Here is a 26055-nt window from a genome sequence, read left to right on the forward strand (position 1 = left end):
AAATAAATAAATAAAATCTTCAAAAAAAAAAAAAGAAAAGAAAACAACATTTGAAGAGCCCCAGAAAAGTAGATTTTATTGGTGACCCATTTAGTAATGAAAGAGAAAGAGTATTCCAGGCAGGGAGAAGAGCAAAGAGCAAAAAAAGACTCAACATTAGGAAAGCATAAGATATCCATGGCTGGAACGTAACAGTAAACAAGGGAGGACACTAGTAAATAAATGTGAACCAGTAATTTGTGGCTGGAATAAACACAACCTTCAGAGTCTGCCTAGGCCACATAGAGTCATGGAAGGTAATCAGCAAGGGTTCAGACCTACGCTTTAGGATAAAAAATCTGCTTTATGCCTCCTGGCAAGTGATTTTTGATAACTAATTTCTGACTCATAAAAACTGAGATAATAAATGTTTATTGCTTTATGCTAGTAAGTTTTAGAGTCATTCATTACATAGCAACAGGTAATTAACAGTTTATTCCTTCTGGATTTCTTCAGAACAAATGCATCAAAGTGTTACCAGAGACTTATTTTGTGACTTTAACAGTTTTCTTTATTTTTAAAGAAGTCTTTGGGAGGGGCGCCTGGGTGGGCCAGTGTTAAGGTCTGCCTTTGGCTTGGGTCATGATCCCAGGATTCTGGGATCCAGCCCTGCATCGCGCTCCCTGCTCAGCAGGAAGCGGGCTTCTCCTTTTCCCACCCCATGCTTGTGTTCCCTCTCTCGCTGTGTCTTCTATCAAATAAATAAATGAAATCTTTAAAAAAAAAAAAAAAAGTAAGAAGTCTTTGGGAAAGACTTTCTGAAAAGAACAAGAACCTGATAGCTCTGTCTGCAACTCTGACACTTGCTGGCTGTGTGCCCTTGGGTTAGGTACTTATTGTTTCTGAGCTTCAGAGTCATTATCTAAAATTAAGGTTAATAGTTACCATAGACGGGGAGGCCTGGGCAGCTCAGTCAGTGAAGTGTCTGTCTTAGCTCAGGTCATGCTCCCAGGGTCCTTGGATCAAGTCCTGTGTCAGTCCCCTTGCTCAGTGGGGAGCCTGCGTCTCCCTCTGCCTGATGCTCCCCCTGCTTGTGCCCTCTCTCTCTCTCTCTCTCTCTGACCAATAAATAAAGTCTTTAAGAAAAAAATATATTTACCTTAGAGAGCCATTTTGAAGACTAAATAAGCTAGCTTAAGTGCTTGATATAACCCTGGGATATATTAGGTGCTTGGTAACTAAGTCTTTCCCTACACCACATGTCCTTACCTCATTTAGCTTGTCTGTGACTTTCTGAAGTCTGTCCCCAATGGCCAATGCTTTTTTTTTTCTCCTTAATTTTCAAATAACATTCCCTTTTAGTGATCCAAACCAGAAGAAATACATAATCTCCAGCCTTACTCCAGTCCTACTGCATTGCAATCTAACTTTCAACAAATTCCCCAGGTGATAAGCAAATTCATAACAAAGTACTGGACTAGTACATATCCCAAACATAAAAAACATAACAAGTACTGGACTAGTACATATCCCAAACCTAATAAGGCCAAAACAGAGCCTATATACCTCTCCAAACCTGCCCCACCTCAGGCTTGGCCATCTAAGTAAACGGTATCATCCAGGTGTTCATGCCAAAAACATGGAGTCATCTTTGATAGTTCCCTCTCCTGTGCCCTTTACCAATTACCAAATTTAATTCCAAAATATATCTGCATCTGTCTCTTTCCATCCCTACACTCACATCTAAGCCACCATCTTCTCACATCAGAATTACAGCAGCCAGGGGCACCTGGGTGGCTCAATGGGTTAAGTCTCTGCCTTTGGCTCAGGTCATGATCTCAGGGTCCTGCAACAGCCAGACCAGCTTATCCAGGAGGTATAGGAGGCTGAGCTCCTCCATAACTTAAGGGCCCTCAAAAACATTTTAGTTTAAAATTATAATAAAAAAACAAATGTTTAGGTCAAACAATATTTTACTGTATAATATTAATATATTGGCCAGCAATCATAAAGTACAATTTTAATGATGAATATTTACATAAATATACACTGATGTATCCACCACCTACATCAAGACACTAAGTAATCCTTTTCCGAATTTTATTTCAAGTCATGACAGAAAATTGCATACTTCTATTGCGTAAATTTGCATAAAATCCTTCCATGCTTTCCCAACCCACCTGAAATAAAATCCAAACTCCTAAACCTGGTTTACAAAGCCTCACACGTTCTAACTCCTAACTATCTTTCAAACTTCCATCTTGTACCACCCTCCTCCTCCCTTACCATGCCCCAGCTACCAGCTTTAAAATCCTCAACTTGGGGCACCTGGGTGGCTCAGTGGGTTAAGCCTCTGCCTTCAGCTCGGATCATGATCTCAGGGTCCTGGCATCAAGCCCCGCATCGGGCTCTCTGCTCAGCGGGGAGCTTGCTTCCCCCTCTCTCTCTGCCTGCATGTAATCTCTCTCTGTCAAATAAATAAATAAAATCTTTTTTTTTTTTTAATCCTCAACTTGTCAAGGTGGTCTTGTCCTGGAGCTTATGACCCAGGTATGCATCTTCTGCCTTTTCCTAAAGCTCTTCCTAAAGATGTTCACAGGACTGGCAATTTGTAATCTAGACCCGCTGTTCTTTCTTTAAAAGATTTTCTTTATTTGACAGAGAAAAATAGAGCGGGGGGGGGGGGCGCACAAGAAGGGTGAGTGGCAGGCAGAGGGAGAGGGAGAAGCAGACTCCCTGCTGAACAGGGAGCCTGACCTGAGGCTCCATGCCAGGACCCTGAGATCATGACCTGAGCAGAAGACAGACTCTTAACCAACGGACTGAGCCAGCCAGGCAGCCCTCTGGATGTTTCTAAATGTCACTTCTTCAGAGCCTTTCCCTGACCAGGTAGCCTAAAGTTGCACCCAATCATCTTTTAATCAAAGCGCCTTAATTACCTGCAGAGTGCTTATCATCTCTAATATTCATTCACTGCTCATCGTCTGTCTTTCCCTAACTGTACTATAACGTCCTTCAGAGTTTTGTTTTCTGTTGTATTTTAAATTTTTTTTTTTTTTGGACAGACATCACAAGTAGGCAGAGAGGCAGGCAGAGAGAGAGAGAGGAGGAAGCAGGCTCCCTGCTGAGCAGAGCCCGATGCGGGACTCGATCTCAGGACCCTGAGATCATGACCTGAGCTGAAGGCAGCGGCTTAACCCACTGAGCCACCCAGGCGCCCTTTTTTAAATTTTTTTGTTTTGTTTTGTTTTTGTTTTCTGTTGTATTTTAAAATGCCAATAACAGTGCCTGACACATGGTAGGCGCTCAATGAAAATTTTCGTTAAAAAAACATACTAATACAGTATAGGACAAATAATATGTAATAGAATGTAGCATAAGGTAGGGGATGAATAACACTTGGCTGTGAAATCCTAAGCGCGGGGATCTTACTGAAGATAGTCGATGAAATGAAGGACTAATTGAGCTACAAGTTCATGGAAATTAAGTGTTCGTTATTTGTTACTTCCTTAATCCAGACCCGCTGTTCCCTCTCCTGTGCCCTTTACCAATTACCAAATTTAATTCCAAAATATATCTGCATCTGTCTCTTTCCATCCCTACACTCACATCTAAGCCACCATATTCTCACATCAGAATTACAGCAGCCAGGGGCACCTGGGTGGCTCAATGGGTTAAGTCTCTGCCTTTGGCTCAGGTCATGATCTCAGGGTCCTGCAACATTCTAAACATGCCGAATTAAAATCATCCTTAGGTAAGATTGGGCTTGTTTTCCTTCAACAGAAATCGACTTTAAAAAAAATCTCAATTAAATTAACCACATACGTCTTCACGCGTGGAAAATCAAAAGAAAAGAAACTTAGAATCTTCCCTTTCATAAAATGAATTGCGGGACGCCTACTCCTGATTCCAGCCCACCTCCATTCCGCCCCAGACTACTGGAACCTGCAGGCCTGGCCCCGCCCCTTCCGTTTACTGCACCGGCAGGAAGTTAGCCGATCGTGAAACCTGCCCCCTCGTAGCCCTTCGTAAAGCGTGAGGGATTTCGCGACAGCCCAGGCCCCACCCCTTTCGCCACATGTCGCGCAAGTCTTCCCATCCGACGCCGCGCCACCTCCTCGCGCTGCTTTACGAACCTAGAGCAGCGCCGCTCCGCCTCCTGTCTCCCTCCTCACCTCCCCGCCCCCTCCCAGTTTCGCATCTCCTAGCCCGACGCTCCCGCTATAATCACGTGATTGCCTCATCCGGGTCCTTTGCGTTCTCTCTCCCTCTCCCAACATGGCGGCCTCAGGTGAGTGAGCGGCCGAGCGCGGCCAAGGACCAGGCTCATCAGCCACTCTCCGAGCCTGATCCACTGATACCCTGGAGTCGGGGAGAGGGCGGCACCGCTTTCCTTCGGGCTTTGGTGCTGCGGCAGGCTGGCGGCTTGGCCATGTTAGGTTATCGCCTCGGGATGTTTGGGGGGAGGGGAAGGACACCTTCCCCTCCCCCTCACACCCTTTTCACCCCGTCAGCGCGAGGTTGGAGCGGGGAGTAATGATGGACTCTGGCTTGAGTTGGAGTGATGAGGCGCTGAAAGATCTGCGGGAGGCGTGAGGCCTTCTCATAGACGTGAAGCACTGTGCCCGCGTGGAGGAAGGAAGGAGGCGGTTGGCGCGCGGACGGGTGCACAGTAGAATACGTCTCCCAGGCGCGAGGCCGTTGCGGACGGGAGTGGGGGCAGGGGAATAAAGAGGGGGGGGCAGTTAGAACACGAGCCCGAGTCGGTGGAGGGGCGGGGGGAGCGACGACGCGCCTGCGCGGTAGCAGAGACAAGGGTAGCGGAGACCGGCGCGCCTTAAAAGCACGCGCGAGGGCCCAGATGGGAAGGTTTTGCGCGCATGTATTGCTTTCCCTATGTCCTTCCACTTTCTGCTCTTCCCGTTTTAGAGTGGGGCCTGGCCCCTATATTCTTCCAAGGGTGAAAGTGTTAGGTTTGGAGGTTGAAGCTGCTGGAGTTAGGTGGGGGTGGGGAACCCAGTGTGGTGCGCCCACGTGTTGGAGGAGAGAAAGCAAGGATGGAGACCTAGATTTCCTCTAGGCCTTTTTTTTTTAATTCAGTCAGTATTTAAATCAATCAGTTTACTGAGCGCAGACAAGGGTAGGCGTGGTTCTAGGTGTTGGGGTTGGATAAAATGGTGAACAAGATCAGAACCCTTGACAGCTTCCATTTTGGTTTATTTTGATAGCTCCGATAGTAGAGTTACCTTTTTTTTTTTTTTTAATAACTGCACAACTGGGGAGTGCTTTTTAAAATAATACTAGTGAATAGAGTTGGGGGGGGGTTAGACGACTTTGGAGTCGAGAATATCCGTGTCCTACAGGTCAGCTTGCGTTTCTCAAGGACTTGGCATTGGGCTTTGGAACATTTTCAGCATCCGTTTATTCTAGTTTAGGGGGTGATAGTTTCTCTCTCTTGATCATGCATTCTACAAAACAGTGCTTGAACCTTTGCTATCTGTAGACACTCACTTCTCATCAAGAATTTATTTACTGTGTTACATAGAAGACGAAAAATTATGTATGTTCTTGAAGAACGTTGGAGGAGTTGAGGTGCATTTGAACATGATGCCTTTCATTGGTGTGGCTCTTGACAGTTAACCAGGCTCTTGTGTGTATGTTGTCTCATTTGATCCTCTGAGATAATGTAGGCAGATGGTGGTATCTCCCAGATGAGAAAGATGAAATTAATTTGTCCAAGGTCACATGGCTGCAGGTAGCAGAGCAAGGTCAAAATCTTTGAGACTCCTGACTGCCCTCCACTATCAACTTGGAAATAACAAGGTTGGCTTCCATGTTATCATGTGTAGGGTACTTATTAGGCCTGGATTTGCCTCTTGACGGCTTAGTGCCATAATTTAGTGAAAAGCCTACATTCCCTTTTCACTAATTTGTGGAATTTTTAAGGGTAGAAGACACTTCGGCGGTCTCTGCCCATCATTTTACAGAACTGAGTGAAACCAGGACTGGTTAAAGGGATTTGCTTGATGTCCCCTTCTCCTGCTCTTCCACATTTACTCTACCCACTTTGAGCCCCTCATCTCTTTTCTTTAATTTGGTTCCATAAGTCTTAGCATTGTAGTATATGTAAGGGACACTGATAGTACTAGAGTACAAGGTTACATCTGACAGTCTGCCTTTGATGAATTTGGGATTTATCAAACTTCTTTTCCCATTTAAATCTTTTCCAATCTCATTGATTTTGTTCAATGGCTAATATTCCCAGATTTGGCTGTGTTAATGAGACTATAAAATTCTTCATATATTTTCAAATACTTTTTTTTTTTTAAGATTTTATTTATTTATTTGATAGAGATCACAAGTAGGGAGAGAGGGAGGGGGAAGCAGGCTCCCCGCTGAGCAGAGAGCCCGACACTGGGCTCCATCCCAGGACCCCGGGATCATGACCTGAGCCAAAGGCAGAGGCTTTAAACCACTGAGCCACCCAGGCGCCCCTATTTTCAAATACTTCTTGATGGTGCCCAGTATCTTGTTGAAAGTTGATCTTATATTTTCTCGGTGAAAATATATGATAGAACTTAACAATACTCTTGTAAATGAAACTGAAAAATTCTTTGCAGCAATACCAGTATCCAGTTGACCCATTACTGATTTTCAAGAAATCAAAGTGTCCCAGAGCAGGTTACTGAACTGCTTACTTATAGGGAATCAAATGTCTTTGATACAGGTTAACATTTTTTTTAGACAAATGCTTTCAAATTGGAAAATAGTGCTGGTATGCACAGAAGGCTTTTCATTTGCATAGTGCTTCAAAATGTCATATGTGGCATCTCGTTTGGTTATTTTCATGGGAAGAGGACAGTATCCAACAGTTGGTTTCATACAGTGCCGGTCCTTACAGTTTAAAAGAGTTTTATTATATGCTTTTCATATAGTTTACCCTGCTACCCAGATGTAGAACATACTGGTTTTTTGCTTTGTTTTTTAAAGATTTTATTTATTTATTTACTTACTTAAAAAGAGAGCATGGGCGGGGGAGGGTCAGAAGGAGAAGCAGGCTCCCTGCCGATGCGGGATTCCATCCTGGGATTCCAGGATCATGACCTGAGCTGAAGGCAGTCACTTAACCAACTGAGCCACCCAGGTACCCCCCCCCCAAGTGCATATTTCTAAGTATGTGTATGCACACTTACAAGTACCCACACCAGAGTCCATTTTGAATTTTTATAGCTCTTTTACCGAGAAGCTCCCAAGTACTTTTTGTAGTGGTTAGCATAATGTGTGTTGGGTGCTTGTTTTGTATTTTTTAAGTAAATGAACAAATTGAGTATGGAATGGTAAGGGGAAGGCAGTATGGCCTTTTTTTTCCAATTGTGTCAATTTGAAGAAGTTGGGTCATGGAACTAAACTGGTGGGTCGAGGTGTTGGAGCATATTCTGATTTGGTTTTCATTCTCCACTGTGCTCAACTGTAGCACACTAAACAGTGAGACCTGTTGACACCATGGTATTGCATTGTATGAAACCTCATGGCTTGGCTCTAAGGAGCAGCATAGGGGTGCCTGGGTTGCTCAGTCGGTTAAGCATCTGCCTTTGCCTCAGGTCATGGTCCCAGGGTCCTGAGATTGAGCCCCACATCGGGCTCTCCGCTAAACGAAGAGCCTGCTTCTCCCTCTCCCTCTGCCTGCCCCTCTGCCTACTTGTGCTCTCTCTCTGTCTCTCTGTCAAATAAATTTTTAAGAATCTTTTTAGGGGCGCCTGGGTGGCTCAGTGGGTTGGGCCGCTGCCTTTGGCTCAGGTCATGATCTCAGAGTCCTGGGATTGGGTCCCGCGTCGGGCTCTCTGCTCAGCGCAGAGCCTGCTTTCCTCTCTCTCTCTGCCTGCCTCTCCATCTACTTGTGATTTCTTTCTGTCAAATAAATAAATAAAATCTTTAAAAAAAAAAAAAGAATCTTTTTAAAAGGCGGGGGGCAGCATAATTAGTTTAGTTCTAGGCACTTTGGTTGGGCTCATTGTATTTATACAGACCATATTGTTTTCTTAAGGAAATATTTGTTGATCATGAATTCATTTTTAATTATGGAGGATTTGGCAGGATTCACTTTCCAGAAAAAAATGTCTTGCCCCATTAGAAGTCATTTTTTCTGCCACCCCCCCATCTGTTTCTTTGTATTTACCTATTCTGAACATTTCATATAAATGAAATCATATAGCATGTGGACTTTGTAACTAGCTTCTTTCATTTAACATTTTTTTCAGGGTTCATCCATGTTACGGAATGTATGGGTGCTCAGTTCCTTTTTATTGGAAAATCTATTGTATGGACATCTACATTTTATTTATCCATTCATCATTTGATGGAAATTTGGGTTGTTTCCAGTTTTTGCCTATTATGAATAATGCTGCTGCAGTCATGTACAGGTTTTTAGGATACTTTCCAACTTCCTAGCCTGTAGATACTAACATTCAGAAGAATTGGTAATCCTGTAAAATAAGTGGGACTTAGTTTAGCAAGATGTAAAATGAAGAAACTTAAGTTTTGACACAGCCCCCTCTGATTGTTAAGAGTTTTGTGAATTCTCCTTCCTAAATAAGAAATAATAGCTAAAGATACAGAAGTAGGGATGCATTGTACAAATAAGCTTTATTGCTAATAGTGCTTTAAGATGTCCTTTTGAGGGACACAACACCTGGGTGACTCAGCCCATTAAGCGTCTGCCTTTGGCTCAGGTCATGATCCTAGAGTACTGGGATTGAGCCCCACTTCAGGTTCCCTGCTCAGCAGGAAGTCTGCTTCTCCCTCTGACCCTCCCACCTCTTGTGCTCTCTCTCTCAAATAAATAAATAAAATTTTTTTTTTTTTTTTAAGTGTCCTGGGGCGCCTGGGTGGTCCAGTCCTTAAGTGTTTGCCTTTGGGTCAGGTCATGATCCCAGAGTCCTGGGATCCAGCCCTGCATGGGACTCCCTCCTCAGCAGAGAGCCCACCACTCCCTCTCTCACTCCCCTCTCACTCCCCTTGCTTGTGTTCCCTCTCGCTATGTCTCTGTCAAATAAATAAACAAAATCTTTAAAAAAAAAAAAAAGTTCTTTTGAAATTAAGATCTAATAGCCAGTCAATAGATTTTGTCACTTCAGTATCTGACAGTTGGTGCTTTTATTGCTAATACAGTACAGTGGTAACAGGGAAACGTTCTAAGAAAACTAAATGAATCCTCTAATCTTTATATACTGCAGCCTGTTAAGTCCTAAAGACTCAGTTTATTGCAGCCACTTCCAGTAGTGTGCTTTATATAGGGCTAACATCCCTTTTTATTTGTCCTTTTATGTTTTGATGTGAAACCACCACTTAAACCAGTGGTTCTCAACCAGGAGACAATTTTGTCTCACCCACAGAGGAGTCACTTACAGTGTCTGAAGGCATTTTTGGTTGTCACAGCAGGGTGAGGGTTTTGGTACTGGCTGGAAATGTTGTTAAACTTCCTACAGTGCACAGGACAGCGCCTGCACAACAAAGAATGACCCAGCCTAACATGTCAATGGTGCAGAAGTTGAGAAACTATAAATAAAGAGTTAAGCTGGTGTTAGTTGTAAAAAAAAACCCAGTTTATTAAGGACACAGGTGTTTTGTCTCTTGTTTAAGGACTTGTAGACTTAAAAGTTTTTGAAAATGCTATCTTTTAAGCTCTTATTTAACCTATACGAGTATATAAAAAGCTTCACAAATACCTGGTACTTGTTCAGTAAGTTGCAGTAGTAACTAAATCAGAGGATTTAAAATTCCTGGGATATGTGTGTGTTTTCCCTTAGTCCATGTGGTTTTGACCTTAAATAATTGAGACATTTACCGTTTGTTACATGAAGTGGTTGGTTAAACTTTTCAACCAATTCACATCAGATTTAAAGGAAATTAAGAGTTGGACCAGTTAGATCATGTGGCAAGGAATTGATAAACCTGGAACATTAAACAATGCTTTCCTTAATCCACAGAAGACTGTTGAAATCCTAAACATGTAATGGGCCTAGACTCTAGAGTAGCAAAGGGCATGGAGGATTTAGATAACATCATTTCTCAGTTATTCAAGTAAAAATAGAGTGGAACAAACACTGGCATCCACTTTAGTTTACTGATTTTATTTTCTAAGGGCTAGTTAGTTCCTTTAAATCCGTTTCTTTTTGTACTAAGTTACTGCTGCTGCTAGATTTTAAAAAATGTAAGTTACAGATCTTGTGAAAGAATATTATCTTTAAATGAAGATCATCCATCATCCAGTGATTTCTCAGAATTTTTGGAGGAGACGGCAACAGAATCAGAGGAGAAATGAAGATACGTGTTTTAAAAAGACATTCTGAACAAACGGTGCTTTAGTGCCTTTTTTTGTTGTTGTTATGATGTTTAGTTCATTATTTTGAAACTTCCAGTAACATTAGAGAGGAAATTTTGTTGGTCAAGAGTCCGGGGTTTAAAAAAAAAAAATTAAGGGATACAATTGGAGAAACCCTGATCTAGAAAGTTGGTATAAGCCAAAAATCAGACCAAAGACAGGTTAATTCCAGATTCTGCTCTTTTTGGTAATAGATACTAACGTAGGATGAAGGGGATGGGGATGCCTTAATCGAATTATTATTTTTATGTTAAACTTGACCTCATTGTATGGACTAGCCATCAGTTCTGTTTTTATTTCCCTGGTGACTAAACAGATCAATAATTGGGTATTAGCTTTGGATACTAGATTAAGCCCCATGAGGGTAAGGATCTCTTGCTGGCATCATATTAGTCCCCATCACGTTGAATTAGAGGATGTGGAAAAGGTGAAAAGAAGCCTGTACACTGTGCGCATTCAACCTCAGAGGCTGGCTCTATGTCTTGTTTGTGTTCGCTTATTAAATTTCTCCTAGGCCTTTGCATATAAGCTAGGGTCAGTATCAGTGCTGTAGGACCCAACCTCTGTATTACTGCTTTCTTTCAAAGCATAGAATAGATCCAAAGTATAACCTGGTTAATCAGAATTTCAGAGTAGGACTGGTAAGAAGTCACTTAAAAGAATTAAGAAAACTATGTTCAGTACCATCTTTTCTCTGTCTTATTGCAGTCAAGTTCATCTGGTCACCTCATTGAGACCATATGCTCCAGGTCTTAGTGTGTTCATTAACATTCATAGCAAGCAGGTCATCTTTATTTCTAGAAAGTTGGGTGTTTTGTTGTTTGTTTAAAGTGGGGAGGACAGAGGGAAAGAGAGATTACCTGCCGAGTGCAGAGCCCCAAGATGAGGAGCTCAGTCCCCCCACCTGGAGATGATAACCTGAGCAGAAATCAGGAGTTGGCCACTTAATGGACTGAGCCACCCAGTCCATGAAAGTTGGATTTTAAAAGAAAAGGTCCTGGTGAGAGAGGAACCTTCAGTTAAATGCTTGCATCATGTTACAAATTCTTAGTCTTCTTGGGTTGAAAATTAGATGAGAATTGGAACATGGAGGAGAAACTCAGGATTATAAAAGCCACAAAACTGGTCTTTGTTACAGCAAAGCTGCTTGCTTTTTTCTTATGATGTAGGGGCTGCTCTCAGGAGCAAGTTTTAGAACCTCAGTTATTCCTTTCAGCTCTTCTGCTATAGCTGCTAACTAGAGCCATGTCAGAAAAAGACCTGAGAACTAGATAATTAAAGAGCCGAGGTCAGTCCGCTAGAGAGAGCCATTTGGAAATGTGTAAAGCTTTCATAACCATAGAAAACCTTCATATATGTTGGTTCTTAAGGTCTCTTATGTTTTCCCTTCCATACCCTATCTCCTTTTCATGTGTGGTGTTAGGGTAGGGAAGGAGAGAATTTTTTTCCATAGAGAGCAGGAAGAGCCAGCTCTGTGTAGAGTCATATTGTGTGAACACTTTGAAATGACAGTAACACAGTTTACTGTGGTTATGATACCCTCCTTCTCCCATAGAACTAATAACAAGCTTAGAGGCTGGGACTCCTGTGGGAAGAGCTCTAGATTTGGTATCCAAAACCCTGGGTTTAATTCTAGCTCTGCTATCTAATATCTTTGTAACTGTAGGCTAGTCCTTTAACCTCTCTGAGACTTAGTTTTCTTTTCTGTAAATTGATAGTAATGATTCCTTCCTCATGTGGTCATTTTACAATCCTCATAAATGCCAAAAAGAATGTTATTAGGGATGGGAGTTTGTTTTAGTTCTTTGTATACCAGGAGTAATGGATATGGTCACCTGTCTTAAACACAAGTAGTTACTAAATAAAAAATTTCCCATGATATATGAGTGAATATAGTTGAAATTAAAAAGTTGACCCCCACCCGAGTCTTAATGTTGAAATCTTTCTAGACCCTTTCCCATACATAAAAATTTATTTTATCAGTTTTCATTGGGTTTTCTTGCTGTGCCAGGATGTTGTGCTTTGTCCTTATTTATATCTGTGTAATATACCATCACATCCTTTGGTGGCCCTTTATGTTGCTTTCTTTAACAGTAGTGCACTGTACAACTCTTTAATACCCAATTAATGACAGTGTTTCTTTTGCCTTTTCGAAACAGCAAAAAAGAAGAATAAGAAGGGGAAAACTATCTCCCTAACAGACTTTCTGGCTGAGGATGGAGGGACTGGGGGAGGAAGCACCTATGTCCCCAAACCAGTCAGCTGGGCTGATGAAACAGATGACCTGGAAGGAGATGGTAATTTTTTCCCCCCATCATGCTTGGAGTTTTCCTTCTTTTCGAGGCCAAACCCATTCCATAGTAATGGTTCACACTTGTAATCTGAAAGGAACTTACTTATTTTATAGAACACCGAGTCTTATATTTGTATATTCCATAGAATTTTTAGGTTTAAGCTATAAGTTTATGATTAGGGACTGAAGTGATTCAGGAGAGCTTAGTACCTGTTCTGGCTCTTATTAACAGGCTTTTCTCAAGGTATTAATTTAACCCTCATTTTCATTTCAAAAGTGGAAGACTGGATTACTAAAATTCTATGACATCCTGATACATGTAATCTATGAGCTGTTTATGTTCAGAATCAAAGGATAATTTGTTCTGGGAGCTATTTTGTAGGAAGTCATAGACAAAAATGGTCTGAGGAATGGGACAGAATTGAGCTTTATTTGCTTTGTTTCATTTTTAAGAGGAGGATAAACCATTAAGAAAACACTGTCCACCTAAAAAGTTAGGAATGTAAGAGTTGTCAGCAGTGTTTAAATCTATTTGGACTGCAAGGGTTTGAGTCCTGCCTCTACTAAGATTATCATCTACTTCTCTGCCATCTTTGTGATCTTGGGCAAGTTATTGAATATTCCTGAAATCTGCATTTCTGTTTCTGTACAGTGGGAACAGTCTCACAGGGTTAGGGAAGAGATAAGATGGAATATAATGAATATAAAATACCTGGCTCATCCTAACATTCCATAAGTACTTGATACTTTTCTTTTTCTTTGCTGCATAAGGAATGAGAGTTACCATGATACTGTTAATAAAAGCCTGGGCCTTTAAAGGCCTCAAAATACTTCAAAACCAAGAGACAGTGAATATTGAGTCTTTTTGCATTGTTAACCTTATTCTGACATTTCAGAAGCACTTTCTCTTTGATAAAAAAGGGACTTAACCAAGGGCACTTTACAGTTCTTTCCTGATGTAGCTTATTTAATCCTTGGCAGTTAGCATGAGTTCTCTTAGTCTATACCAGCGGTAAGGGAAGTTTGCTCTAATTTCTTCTGTTCACTTTCCTATCCTAGTTTCAACCACTTGGCACAGTAATGATGACGACGTGTATAGGGCACCTCCAATTGACCGTTCTATCCTGCCCACTGCTCCACGGGCTGCTCGGGAACCCAATATCGACCGGAGCCGTCTTCCGAAATCGCCACCCTATACTGCTTTTCTAGGGAACCTGCCCTATGATGTGACAGAAGAATCCATTAAGGAATTCTTTAGAGGATTAAATGTAAGTATAAAGGGTTAAGGCAATTAACTAGACATGGAGAATGACTAGATATAATTAACTAGACATGGAGAATGACTAGATATTAACTAGACATGGAGAGAGAGATACTGGTTGTGACTATCTCTGAATTTCTAAGCTAGGAAATAGTCTGAGATTGAATCTAGATGTGGAAGAAACGGGTGTTTAGGCCCTTTGAGAATGTTCTTGTCCCACACTCTTTTTTAGATTTTATCTGTTTGTTTGTCAGAGAGAGAGCACACAAGCAGGGAGAGCAGGAGGCAGAGGGAGAAACGGACCCCTGTAAGTGATAGACCCAGGAGCACCTGCCTGGCTCAGTCAGTGGAGCATGGACCCTGAGACCCTGATCTTAGGATCATGAATTTCAGCCCCACATTAGGCATATAGATTACTCAAAAAGTAATAATAATAATAACCCTGTTAGGTTGTAAGGCAGAAAGTTTGTCTGAACTCAATTCTGTTAATGACACTCAGGTTTATATCAAAATCAACTTTTTAATTTTAAATATGAATACGTTTAACTGGAAAATGTATAATTTATACAAACAAGAGTGTGCTGAAATGTATTAAAGGTTCTGTGAGCTTGGTGCGACATATAGTGGAATTCACAGTGTTTATAAGCATGCTTAAAAAGCTTAAGGGAAGATGTTTGGAATGCTGATCTAGAAGATTCCAGAAAAATGGAAAAGTGAGTATACAGGTCCTCAGGAGAAGTCCTTTTTCCAAACTTTGATTTAAAATAATACTTAGGACATGGGGTGCCTGGGTGGCTCAGTCCATTAAGCATCTGTCTTCAGGAGCACCTTGGTGGATCAGTCGTTAATCGGCTGCCTTCGGTTCAGGTCATGATCCTAGGGTCCTGGGATCAAGCCCCACCTCAGCCTTCCTCACCAGTGGGAAGCCTGCTTCTCCCTCTCCCACTCCCCCTGCTTGTGTTCCCTCTCCCACTCTGTCTGTCTCTGTCAAATAAATAAATAAAATCTTTTAAAAATATAAAAATAAAAGCATCTGTCTTCAGCTCAGCTCATGATCCCAGGGCCCTGGGATTGAGCCCTGCATTGGGCTCGCAGCTCGACAATGAGTCTGCTTCTCCCTCTCCCTCCGCCTGCTGCTCCCCTATTTATGCTCACTCTCTGTCAAATAAATAAATAAAATCTTTTTAAAAAATAAATAGAAATACTTAGGACACCTGGCTGGCTCAGTCAGTAGAGCATGTGACTTTTGATCTTGGGTTGTAAGTTCAAGCCCTGCGCTGGGGGAAGGAATTACTTAAAAAACAAAATCTTAAAGAAAGATACTTAAGACTTGAAAAATCAGAATGAGTCACAATTTCCGGTCCTTTTGGGTTTTCTCTAGAGTTTTAGCCTGTGGGAGCACATTAAATAGTACATTTCCTTGGAGTGTCTGGCTGGCTCAATCAGTAGAGCATGTGACTCTTGATCTCAGGGTGGTGAGTTCGAGCCCCATATTGGGAGTAGAGTTTACCACCACCCCCACCCCACCACCCCCCACCCCGCTTTAAAAAGTGTGTTTCCTTTAAAGATCTGCTGTCTCCTTCAGTCTTACTTTGTTTTTTACTCCATAGAGTCTATTCTCTGCACTGGGCTACCAACTTACGGGTGGCTTTTTTGGTGGTGGTTTTGTTGTGTGTTTTCTGTTTTGTTTTTACTATTTTTTAAGTATCTCAGCACCCAGTGTAGGGTTCAGACTCAACCCTGAGATCAAGAGTCACATGCTCAGGGTGCCTCGGTGGTTCAGTCAGTTGAGCATCTGACTCTTGGTTCCAGCTGGGGCCGCGATCTCATGGGTTTTGGGATTGAGCCCTGTGTCAGGCTCTGTGCTCAACAGGAAGTCTGCTTGAAGATTCTCTCCCTCTGCCTATGCCCTGGCTTGAATGCTGCTCTCTTTCTCTCTCAGTTTCTCTCCAAAATAAATAAAATCTTTAAAAAAAAAGTCCCATGCCCTACTGACTGAGTGAGCCAGACACCCCACAATGTGATTATTTTTTGACTGGTGCCTATAAATGTCCTCTCTGTACGAATTTGTAGTAGAACTAGAAGGCTGACCTGTTTTTGATTTCACTTTCTTGGCCTCTTCTGTATAATGTTGAATAACCTCTGGCCCACTCAGGCTTCTCACTGTTTTTTTTTTTTTTTTTTTTTTTTTTTTAAGATTTTATTTATTTATTTGACAGAGAGAGAAATCACAAGTAGGCAGAGAGTCAGGCAGAGAGAGAGAGAGAAGCAGGCTCCCGCTGAGCAAAGAGCCCGATGCGGGGCTCGATCCCAGGACACCGAGATCATGACCTGAGCCGAAGGCAGCGGCTTAATCCACTGAGCCACCCAGGCGCCCCAGGCTTCTCACTGTTAATGCTCTAGAATTGGTCTGGAGCTACTTCTCCTGTGGCATTTTCTTTTCCTGCTCTATGGACGAGCTGGCTTAAACTATAATTTAAAAGAGGCTATAACAAAATCTGTGTCTTGGGAGCACATCAGTGCTGCAGAAGAATATAACTTGAATACATGCAGAACCAAAGGATTGAAGTAAAAGGGTAAGAAAATATATGGAAGCCATCAAAAAGCTGGCCAGAAAATAGCTAAAAGTATTTGGAAATGGTCCTAAAATTGGAAATGAAGATTACATGCCTGTTGTAAATAATAAATACAAATTAGAGCCAGGGAAAGTTTTTATATGAAACTTGAAGGAGTCCTGCAAACCTATTAGAAAACACAGGGTAACTTCAAAACCAGGTTAGAGTAAATTTTTTCTGTGCTTTAAGACTAAGAGTTCACCAGTTTGCCGTCTTAGAACTCAACAGAAGAGGTAGGCCTGGTAGGGGTTTACAATCCAGGTTTGATTCAGCCAAGCTATTGTTAATATATGAAGATAGTAACATTTCTCAGGTAAGGTCTCCAAGAAGTAAACAGCCTAGAAACCTGGCAGAAATGGAGTTGAATTTCTGAAATAGAATTGGAAATAATGTATTAAAACCAACTGTAAGGGGGCGCCTGGGTGGCTCAGTGGGTTAAGCCTCTGCCTTTGGCTCAGGTCATGAAATCAAGGTCCTGGGATCGTGCCCCGCATCAGGTTCTCTGCTCAGCAGGGAGCCTGCTCCCCCTGCCCACTTGCCTCTCTGCCTGCTTGTGATCTCTCTTTCTCTCCGTCCAATAAATAAATAAAATCCTTAAAAAAAATAAAACCAGCTATAATACAGGCATAAGGAGATTACTAAAATGAACTGATTCTGGAATGGATAGTTGATTTTTTTTGAAAACTAAAAACTTGACTTGTAGAATGAGGCAAAAGTCAGGGATACAAGGACTACCCTGAACTCAGGTTCATTTTTGTTTGTTTTTTGGGTTTTTTTTGAGGGTTAAATTCATATTATTCAAATGGGAAAGTTTCAGTGGCTTAACAGTGAAGTCTGTCTTCTGTCCCTTTGCACCAGTTTTCCTTCTGGAGACAACCAGGTTCTTGTGGTTTTTTTGTTTTCAGTAGGCTCTAGGCCCAGTGTGGAGCACGTTGTGGGACTTAAACTCACGACTCTGAGATTAAGAGTCAAGCGCTTAATGGACTCAGCCATCCAGACGTCTCAGTTCTTTCGTGTTCAGAGAAATTCACTGCATATGCAGTGGTTGGGGGGGCGGGGGGACAGATGAACAGGAACACTCAATTGGGAAATATGTTTCTTTACTCCTTCAGATCAGTGCAGTGCGTTTACCTCGTGAACCCAGCAATCCAGAGAGGTTGAAAGGTTTTGGTTACGCTGAGTTTGAGGACCTGGATTCTTTGCTCAGTGCCCTGAGCCTCAACGAAGAGGTAAAGAAAAGAAAAGAAGGTGGGGAGTTAGAGGGGTGGGAGCTAACCAGTCTTAACATTTATCAATATATTTTTGGTTGGGTTGCTAGCTATTTCAAAGATTGTCGTAATATGTACAAAGAAAAGCACAGTGTAACAGCTGACATTCAAAAATCTAGCAGGTCTCATTTTGCTTTAGCAAATTCAGTAGGCTCCAATAACTCAGGGAGGTACTCTGGTGGAAAATAATGGAAGAAACCCACCATAACCAAGTCTTTAATAGAAGCTCTCGTTCATTCGTTCACAGCTTTGTCTCAACTCTCATGGCTTTGGCTTTTTAAAATAATCTGACCAGGTCAAAGCAAATAGAAAAATGATATTAATCAGTTTAGTGTTAAAGGCATTATCTGGTTTTCAGAGAAGTTAATAGTGTTTTTGATAATTTTAAGAGAGTTTGGAAACATTTCTCAGTTGAATGTCATTTGTAATACATTTTCCTAGGAATCTTCCTGCAGGAAAATGATGATCAACATTTAGTACTTCTGCTTTTTAACATTGCCCATAGATGTTTTTCTGTCCAGACACACAAGAGATTAGTAGGAAGAGGATATTGAGCTATTAATACATGAGGGGGATAGACTAATTAAAGTTATTTGAGTAATTTGTGCCATGCAGTGATCCTTAAGCTAGCCCAAGCAGGATATTTTAAAGATTTAATTACCTGTTAGTTACGGAAGTTTCTAGTGTAAGACCCGCTTTTGTGTTTTGTTTTGTTTTGTTTTGTTTTTTAACCTCTAGTGACTAAAAATCAAACTAATTGTATCTGGGAAGGAAAGGGGCTTTTTTTTTCCTCTTTTAATTCCAGAAACCCCTTAACTTTCTTGAGAAGGCAATTTCCAGGGCCATTTGTGCCAAAACTCTATGGTCAAATCTGCCATTTGACGAGATTGAAATCAGTATTCCTCCTTTCTCATAATTGAGTACAACCATATAATCTGAAGTAAATTACAAAAATGAAATACATGAAAAGCTTAAAGTTGTCCCAAAGTTTTTTCTTGTCAGATCATTTTCAGGTTTTATTAACCTTACTAATTTTTAATATCAGTCTGGATAAAGGGAAGACTACCATACAGTTTTATTATTTGAAGTTTGCTGAATTGTCTATTAGGTAAATGCTGTCACGGTCCAGACTTAGGAGTTACTTTGTTTCTAGAGATTGCATCATAGTGGCATTTAATATAATTCCGGGTGTTTTCAACTAAAACTGGCTGTTATCCTTCAGCTGTAGATTCTACTGTGAAATGAGGAAAAATCAGCAGTAGAATTAATTGGGTTCAAAATGTATAAATAATGATGTGGGAAGGGGAAGTCAGAGGGTGTTCTGGAGGAACTGATTTATCCAAAGGTAGTGAGTGGAAGAACTTGAGATAATAGAGACTATGCTTGTTGCACCTTTGCTGTGCATAGTAGGAGCTCCACAAATGTCTGTATGAATCATTGTTCTGGACCCAAATATGCCTTTTATTAGCTAGTTGCCCGGGAATTATTTTTAGTTTATTACACTTGATAAATTGCCTTTGATAGTTAGAAGGCATATTTTGTGAAATATAGCTTTATAAAAACCGTAAGATAATTGATGTGATGTTGATATAAGCCCAATTTAAATTTGTTAATTCTAAGGGGTTATTTCAGTTTTCAAGTCTTTATAAAGGATTCTTTAGCCAACAAATTGGAGTGTTGGCTAGATTACAGTGTTTTTCCTTTATCTTCCTTCCCCCAGTGCTTCTGCTATGCCCAGACGTTCAAGGTCACTCATGGGATTTGTGCATAATGGGGCAAAAGGTTGGTTAATGTGGTCCTATGCTCTCAGTCTCTAGGTAACAGGAGAATTCGAGTGGACGTTGCTGATCAAGCACAGGATAAAGGTAAGAAAGCTGATAGAAATCTTACTGTTTTGTTTTGGTCCTGAGATGACAAAGCAGAGGCACTCCTTCCCAGAAAATTTTCATAGCATTGGAGAGCGGTAGGCCCTCCTGAAACAAGAGCACTAGTTCTCAACTAAGGGTGATTTTGCCCCACAGGGAGTGTTTATCAGTGTGTGGAGACATCTAGTGTTATCAGAACTGGGGAATGCGGCTGACCCTTACTGGGTAGAATCCTGCGGTCGATCGTAGGACATGCATAGGACAACTCCCCACAGCGAAGAATGATCTGCCCAGAATATTGATAGTATTGAAGAGGGGAAACCCTGATTGATCTGGGTGAGCATGAATACGTAATAAATAGATGAGGTGAACCTAGCAGAAGAAGAAGGGCCTGATTCATTTATCCAGTCTGTCGGAGGTGGGGTCTGGGTGTGTGAGAAATACTAGGCAGAAGTTTTTGTGCGCTAACTTGTGGTTTTTAAATTTATATCTATAGACAGGGATGATCGTTCTTTTGGCCGAGATAGAAATCGGGATTCTGACAAAACGGATACAGACTGGAGGGCGCGTCCTGCCACAGACAGCTTCGATGACTACCCGCCGAGGAGAGGTGATGATAGCTTTGGAGACAGTAAGTTCATTTTTATCAAGTGAGTTTCTTCTGTGTTCTGAGGACTTTGTAATAGGATATTACTTTTATACTCACTTTTATCAAGTGAGTTTCTTCTCTGTTCTGGGGACTTTGTAATAGCATAAGTATATGAATGTAAATGACCACGTAAGTATAAAGGGAGGGAGCAGTATACCCCCCCCCCCCCCAATTTTTTTTTTAAGGATTTTATTTATTTATTTGACAGAGATAAGTAGGCACCCAGGCGCGCACACACACACACACACACACACACCCGCGCGCGCAAAATCTTATAATACCCAGAGGAATTGATAGAGGCAAAAGAATTTTTTTTTAATTTATTTTTTATTTTCAGCATAACAGTATTCATTATTTTTGCACCACACCCAGTGCTCCATGCAAGGCAAAAGAATTTGATAAATTTATAATTTTTTTTAAGTACTCTTAAGTTTGTGGGTTTTTGTTTTTTTTTTTTTTTAAGATTTTGTTTATTTGACAGACAGAGATCACAAGCAGGCAGAGAGAAAGGAAGCAGGCTCCCTGCTGAGCAGAGAGCCCCATGTGGGGCTCGATCCCAGGACCCTGAGATCATGACCTGAGCCAAAGGCAGAGGCTTTAACTCACTGAGCCATCCAGGCACCCCAGATTTATAATTTTAAAAAAAAAAAAAAAACTTGCCAGATAAAGAATAAATCAAGATTTCTCTCTCTTTTGAGAAACAGTTGTTTAGGGGCACCATCGTGGCTCAATCAGTTAACCTTCAACTCTTGGTTTTAGCTCAGGTCATGATCTCAGGGTCATGAGATCCAGCATCTTGCCAGGGTCCATGCTGGGCATGGAGCCTGCTTAAGATTGTCTCTCTACCTCTGTGCCCCTCCAAAAAATAATAATAAAATAAATAAAAATAGGAACAGTTGTTCACAAACCCAACTGACCTTATAAAGAAAGGAACAAAAGTTCAGCAAGATTGCTGGGTTAAGGGGCACTTGGGTGGCTCAGTGGGTTAAGCCTCTGCCTTCGGCTCAGGTCATGATCTCAGGGTCCTGGGATCGAGCCCCCATATCGGGCTCTCTGCTCAGCAGGGAGCCTGCTTTTCCCTCTCCCACCCCCACTGCTTGTGTTCCCTTTCTCACTGTATATCTCTCTGTCAAATAAATAAATAAAATCTTAAAAAAAAAAAAGATTGCTGGATTAAGAGCATTGTACAAAAAGATTGGTTGCATTATTAGCCAGCCAACAGTTAAAATGGAATTTTTAAATATACCTTTTAAAATAATAGAAAATTCATTCACCTCAAAAATAATAAATGTCAGGCACCTGGGTGGTTCAGTCATTAAGCATCTGCCTTTGGCCAGAGTCCTGGGATCAAGCCACAAGTCAGGTTCCTTGCTCGGCGGGGAGCCTGCTTCTCCCTCTCTGCTCCCCCTGCTTGTGCTCTCCTGTGTTGTCTCTGTTAAATAAATAAGTAATCAATCAATCAATCAAAAAGAAGAAGAAGAATGTCTACCATGTGCCAGATAGTGTTCTAAGCTCAGGCTCAGCGGGGAGCCTGCTTCTCCCTCTCTGCTCCCCCTGCTTGTGCTCTCCTGTGTTGTCTCTGTCAAATAAATAAATAGATAGATAGATAGATAGATAGATAAAATCTTCAAAAAGAAGAATAATAATAAATGTCTACCATGTGCCAGATAGTGTTTAAGCTCAGGATATAGCAGTGAACAAAACAGACAAAATTTGTACCCTCATTGGACATTGTTTATACTGGGGGAAAGAAATGGTACTCAAATAAATCAACTATAATTTAGAGAAAGGAGAAGGGAAATAGAGAATGTCCTTAGGTAAGTGTTGGGGTGAATCCACAACTTCTACATATACCACCTAAATCCAACAAAAGATAGACAAAACTTTCATGGGGAAAATCGGCAACTTTATTGAAATATGTGAAGAAAGACCACTAATGCAGTAAATAAATGACAAACTTTTCCGTATAATAAAATTTAGTATACACATAATGATCTGGATGAAATTCAAAACCTATAATGTTGAGGGGAAATGGCAAAATTGTGTAAAAATTTGAGAACTGTCATACAGTGTTAATATGTAAATTGTAAGAACGTATGCATAGTAATGTAACTAACCACCACCATCAGTTTGGGTGAGGGTAAAGGGGGCCCTTTATCTATATTTGTAACCTGCTACTTTTAAATTTAAAAACTGAAGTAAACATGGCAAGCTGTTGGCATCTCCCAAACCTAATAAGTACAGGTACAGAAGTCTGTTACAGTTGATTCTGTTCTTCCTTGTGTGTTAGAAATATTTTTATAAGTAAAAAGAAAAAGAACAACCTCAGTTCATAAGTATTTTAATTTTGTGAAGACATTTTGTGAGGTCTGTACCAGATAAAATTGAGGAAGCAACAAGAGATTTCTGTTTTTGAAGAGTCCTCCCTAACCTAAGAAGATGTCAGAGAAGGAAGAAGGAATCAAGTTTATATCTGGTTTTTCAGTCAAGATTTTGTGACCAGGCAAAGTCTTGGGGAGAACTACCTTTCATGTCAACATTTATGCAAGAGGTTCTGTTGTTAACAGGAAGAAATGACTCTTTTTTTTTTTTTTAAGATTTTATTTATTTATTTGTCAGAGAGAGAGCGAGCGAGCGAGAGCAAGCATAGGCAGACAGAGTGGAAGGCAGAGTCAGAGGGAGAAGCAGGCACCCTGCGGAGCAAGGAGCCAGATGTGGGACTCGATCCCAGGACGCCGGGATCATGACCTGAGCCGAAGGCAGCTGCTTAACCAACTGAGCCACCCAGGCATTTCAAGAAGAAATGACTCTTGAAAGAGAAAGCAGTCAGACCAAGGGTCCTGTTTTGAATTAAAGAACAGGACTATTTTCTCAACCTTGAGCTTGGGTAGGGAGTCTGGGTGGCTCAGTTGCATTGGGAGTTTGCCTTCCACTCCGGTCATGATCCCAGGGTTCTAGGATCAACCCCCATGTGGGGCTTCCTGCTCAGTGGGGAGCTTGCTTCTCCCTCTCCTCCCTCTGTTGCTCTCCCTGCTTGTGCTCACACTGTCTCTCTGTCAAATAAATAAATAAAATTAAAAACAACAAAAAAAGAAACCTTGAACTTCGAGCAAGCAGGATGGATAACAAAGAGTGAATGTGAATTACAAAGCTGCCAAGTTTGTAAGGCTAGGTGATGGCCCCTACGTCAGCTCTGCCAAGTTTTCAGAGACTCCTGTTCTAGGCATTAGGCCCATAAAAGATTCAGGGGGTGGGGGTAGTTAACTAAATGTTACTGTAAAAATCTCAGCAAACATTCGTATGTTTCCTGGCCAACTGTTTCAGTGAGAGCAAGCTTATTATCTAAGTAAGTGTATAGTTCATCTGCCTCTAGAAATCAGATTTGGATTTCAAAATAAACACTAGGCTGATTCTTGGTTTTTGAATTCTGTTTTAGATTCTCTCCTTTGTATAATTGTTTTGCCAACATTAGCATGTCCTTTAACTTAAAATTTAAGCTAACAGGGAATGTAGACAAAATGATAATCATTTCTAAAATTAAGTCATTGTTTTAAAGGAAGTAGTAGTAAAATTAAAATCCTTGTTTGGTCTGCATGTATAAATTATTAAACTCAAAATATTGTTAAGGTTTTTCTGTTTGTTTTAATTGATTCATGTTTGGGAATTGAGATTTTTTTTCATGTAAAAATAGGGATTACAGCTTTCTCAGAAAACTGGAAGATCTAGCACGTTAGCCAAAGCTAATTAGCCCCCACCTCCTTTTATAAATGCCTTACATTGTGTAGTTTGCCACCTGAGCTCTACAACAGTCTTAAACAAATTTCTGGTATTTGGGCACCTGTGATACTGTTACTCGTGTATGTGTTAAAATACAGTTTTCAAGTGTCATGAACACGTACAGTCAGTCCTTTTCTTGTTCCATTTTTAATGGTTGCTTTGTATGGATGCCCCCTGATTTATTTAATCCATAGGTTGTGCACTCAACACCTTCAGTATCACAAACAACATTGCAGGGGCACCTGGATGGCTCAGTCTGTTAAGCGTCTGCTTTCAGCTTAGGTCATGATCTCAGGGTCCCGGATCAAACCCACGTCGGGCTCCCTGCTCACTGGGAAGTCTGCTTCTCACTCTTCCTTTACCCTCCACTCGTGTATATGCATGTGCTCTCTCTCCCTCTCTCTCAAATAAATAAATAAAATTTTTTTAAAGAAATATTGCAGTGAGCCTCCTTATACATGTGTCTTCATAATATTCCCACTTGTTTTCTCAGGATAAATCCCGAGAAATTGAATTGTTGGCCCAGAGAATATACGTGATTTTAAAGCTGTTAGTGTATATTTCTGGAATAACTTTCAGAGTGGTTGTGCTATTTTAGACTCCACAGCAGCAAAGGAATCGACTTATTCCCCTAAACTTTGCCAACATCAGTGGTACCTCTTATTTTTAGTCTTCGCCATTTTGGTGGTGGGAAACAGCCTGTTAATAAGTTTCTCTTCCTTAGGTGATAGCCAATTAATCTGCTGTCCTGTGTCGTACATATTTTTCCCATTTTGTTTGCCTCTCAGCTTTGGGGTTTGTGTGTTTTCTTATGCTAACTTTTTAAGTGGTCTTTGATTCTTTAGAACCAACCAGAAAAGATAGATTCCACCTATCTTCTAATGTATTTAAGTCTTTAATGCTGGAAATCCATTATGAGATATATAGAGATTTTTCTCTTTCTTAATTCCTAAAATTATTAGCTTGGCAATGTTTATTGAATGACCAGAGAAAATTTTTTAAATCAAATACTAAAAAAACTTATTTCAGTTTACATTTTCCCACTTTGGATTTAAGGTTTAAAAAAAAAATTTTTTTTTAACATTTTACATATTTATGTGTGCAGAGGGGGAGCGGCAGGCTGTGGTGGGGAAGCAGACTCCCCACTGAGCCAGGAACCTGATGCAGAACTGGATCCCAGGACCCTGGGATCATGACCTGAGCCAAAAGCAAACACTTAATCAACTGAGCCACCCAGGCATCCCATAAAGTGATTTACTTTCATGAAAATAAGCATAGTAGTGACTGAACTCATGAAATCAAATGGACTTCATGGGCTCTCAAGCTTCTTCCTATTAATGGTGTCAAAGAAAAGGGAATGACATTACCTTGTCTTTTTTCTCTCTAGAGTATCGAGATCGTTATGATTCAGATCGATACCGCGATGGGTATCGGGATGGGTATCGTGATGGCCCACGCCGAGATATGGATCGATACGGGGGCCGGGATCGCTATGATGACCGAGGCAGCAGAGACTACGACAGAGGTCATTACAAAACACAGCCAAGTGAAATTGCTGTCTTTCAAGAACCCCTTTCTTGCCTTTGTTCCCTCCAGTGTGATGATCATAATTTGGAATATATTTACAGGCTACGATTCCAGGATAGGCAGTGGCAGAAGAGCATTTGGTAGTGGGTACCGTAGGGATGACGACTACAGAGGAGGCGGGGACCGCTATGAAGACAGATACGACAGACGAGACGATCGGTCATGGAGCTCCAGAGATGATTACTCTCGGGATGACTATAGGCGTGATGATAGAGGTAATCATTTCTTTTGCTTACTAATAGAGCAGACTACCGGAGAAACTGATTAGAAAATTATCAGTTATGTCTCAAACCCCTTAAGTGGGTTTTAGAAACAGGATGGGATTTATGTTATAAAAGGTGTGGCAGAGCGCAGCAAAAAGACCACAGGACAAAGGTGAC

At 41.1% G+C, this 26055-nt stretch overlaps 1 protein-coding gene across 4 annotated transcripts in view; it reads left to right on the forward strand.

Moving 5' to 3' along the window:
* The first annotated feature begins 3996 nt into the window (after positions 1-3996).
* The window catches only part of EIF4B (eukaryotic translation initiation factor 4B), a 32404-nt gene continuing 10345 nt past the window's right edge, over positions 3997-26055 (forward strand). For 3 of the 4 annotated variants that reach the window (XM_082741437.1, XM_082741439.1, XM_082741440.1), the window contains exons 1-8: positions 4008-4270; positions 12520-12657; positions 13713-13921; positions 17642-17758; positions 19608-19662; positions 20159-20293; positions 25476-25613; positions 25717-25890. In XM_082741437.1, coding sequence (XP_082597563.1) covers positions 4258-4270; positions 12520-12657; positions 13713-13921; positions 17642-17758; positions 19608-19662; positions 20159-20293; positions 25476-25613; positions 25717-25890 — 979 coding nt within the window. In that variant the 5' untranslated portion in view covers positions 4008-4257. Of the gene's footprint in view, positions 4271-12519; positions 12658-13712; positions 13922-17641; positions 17759-19607; positions 19663-20158; positions 20294-25475; positions 25614-25716; positions 25891-26055 lie in introns of all 4 variants that reach the window. The other variant, XM_082741438.1, reaches the window with a different exon arrangement.

The sequence above is a fragment of the Mustela nivalis genome (assembly GCF_964662115.1).
Source record: "Mustela nivalis genome assembly, chromosome: 7".
NCBI classification, from domain to species: Eukaryota; Metazoa; Chordata; class Mammalia; order Carnivora; family Mustelidae; genus Mustela; species Mustela nivalis.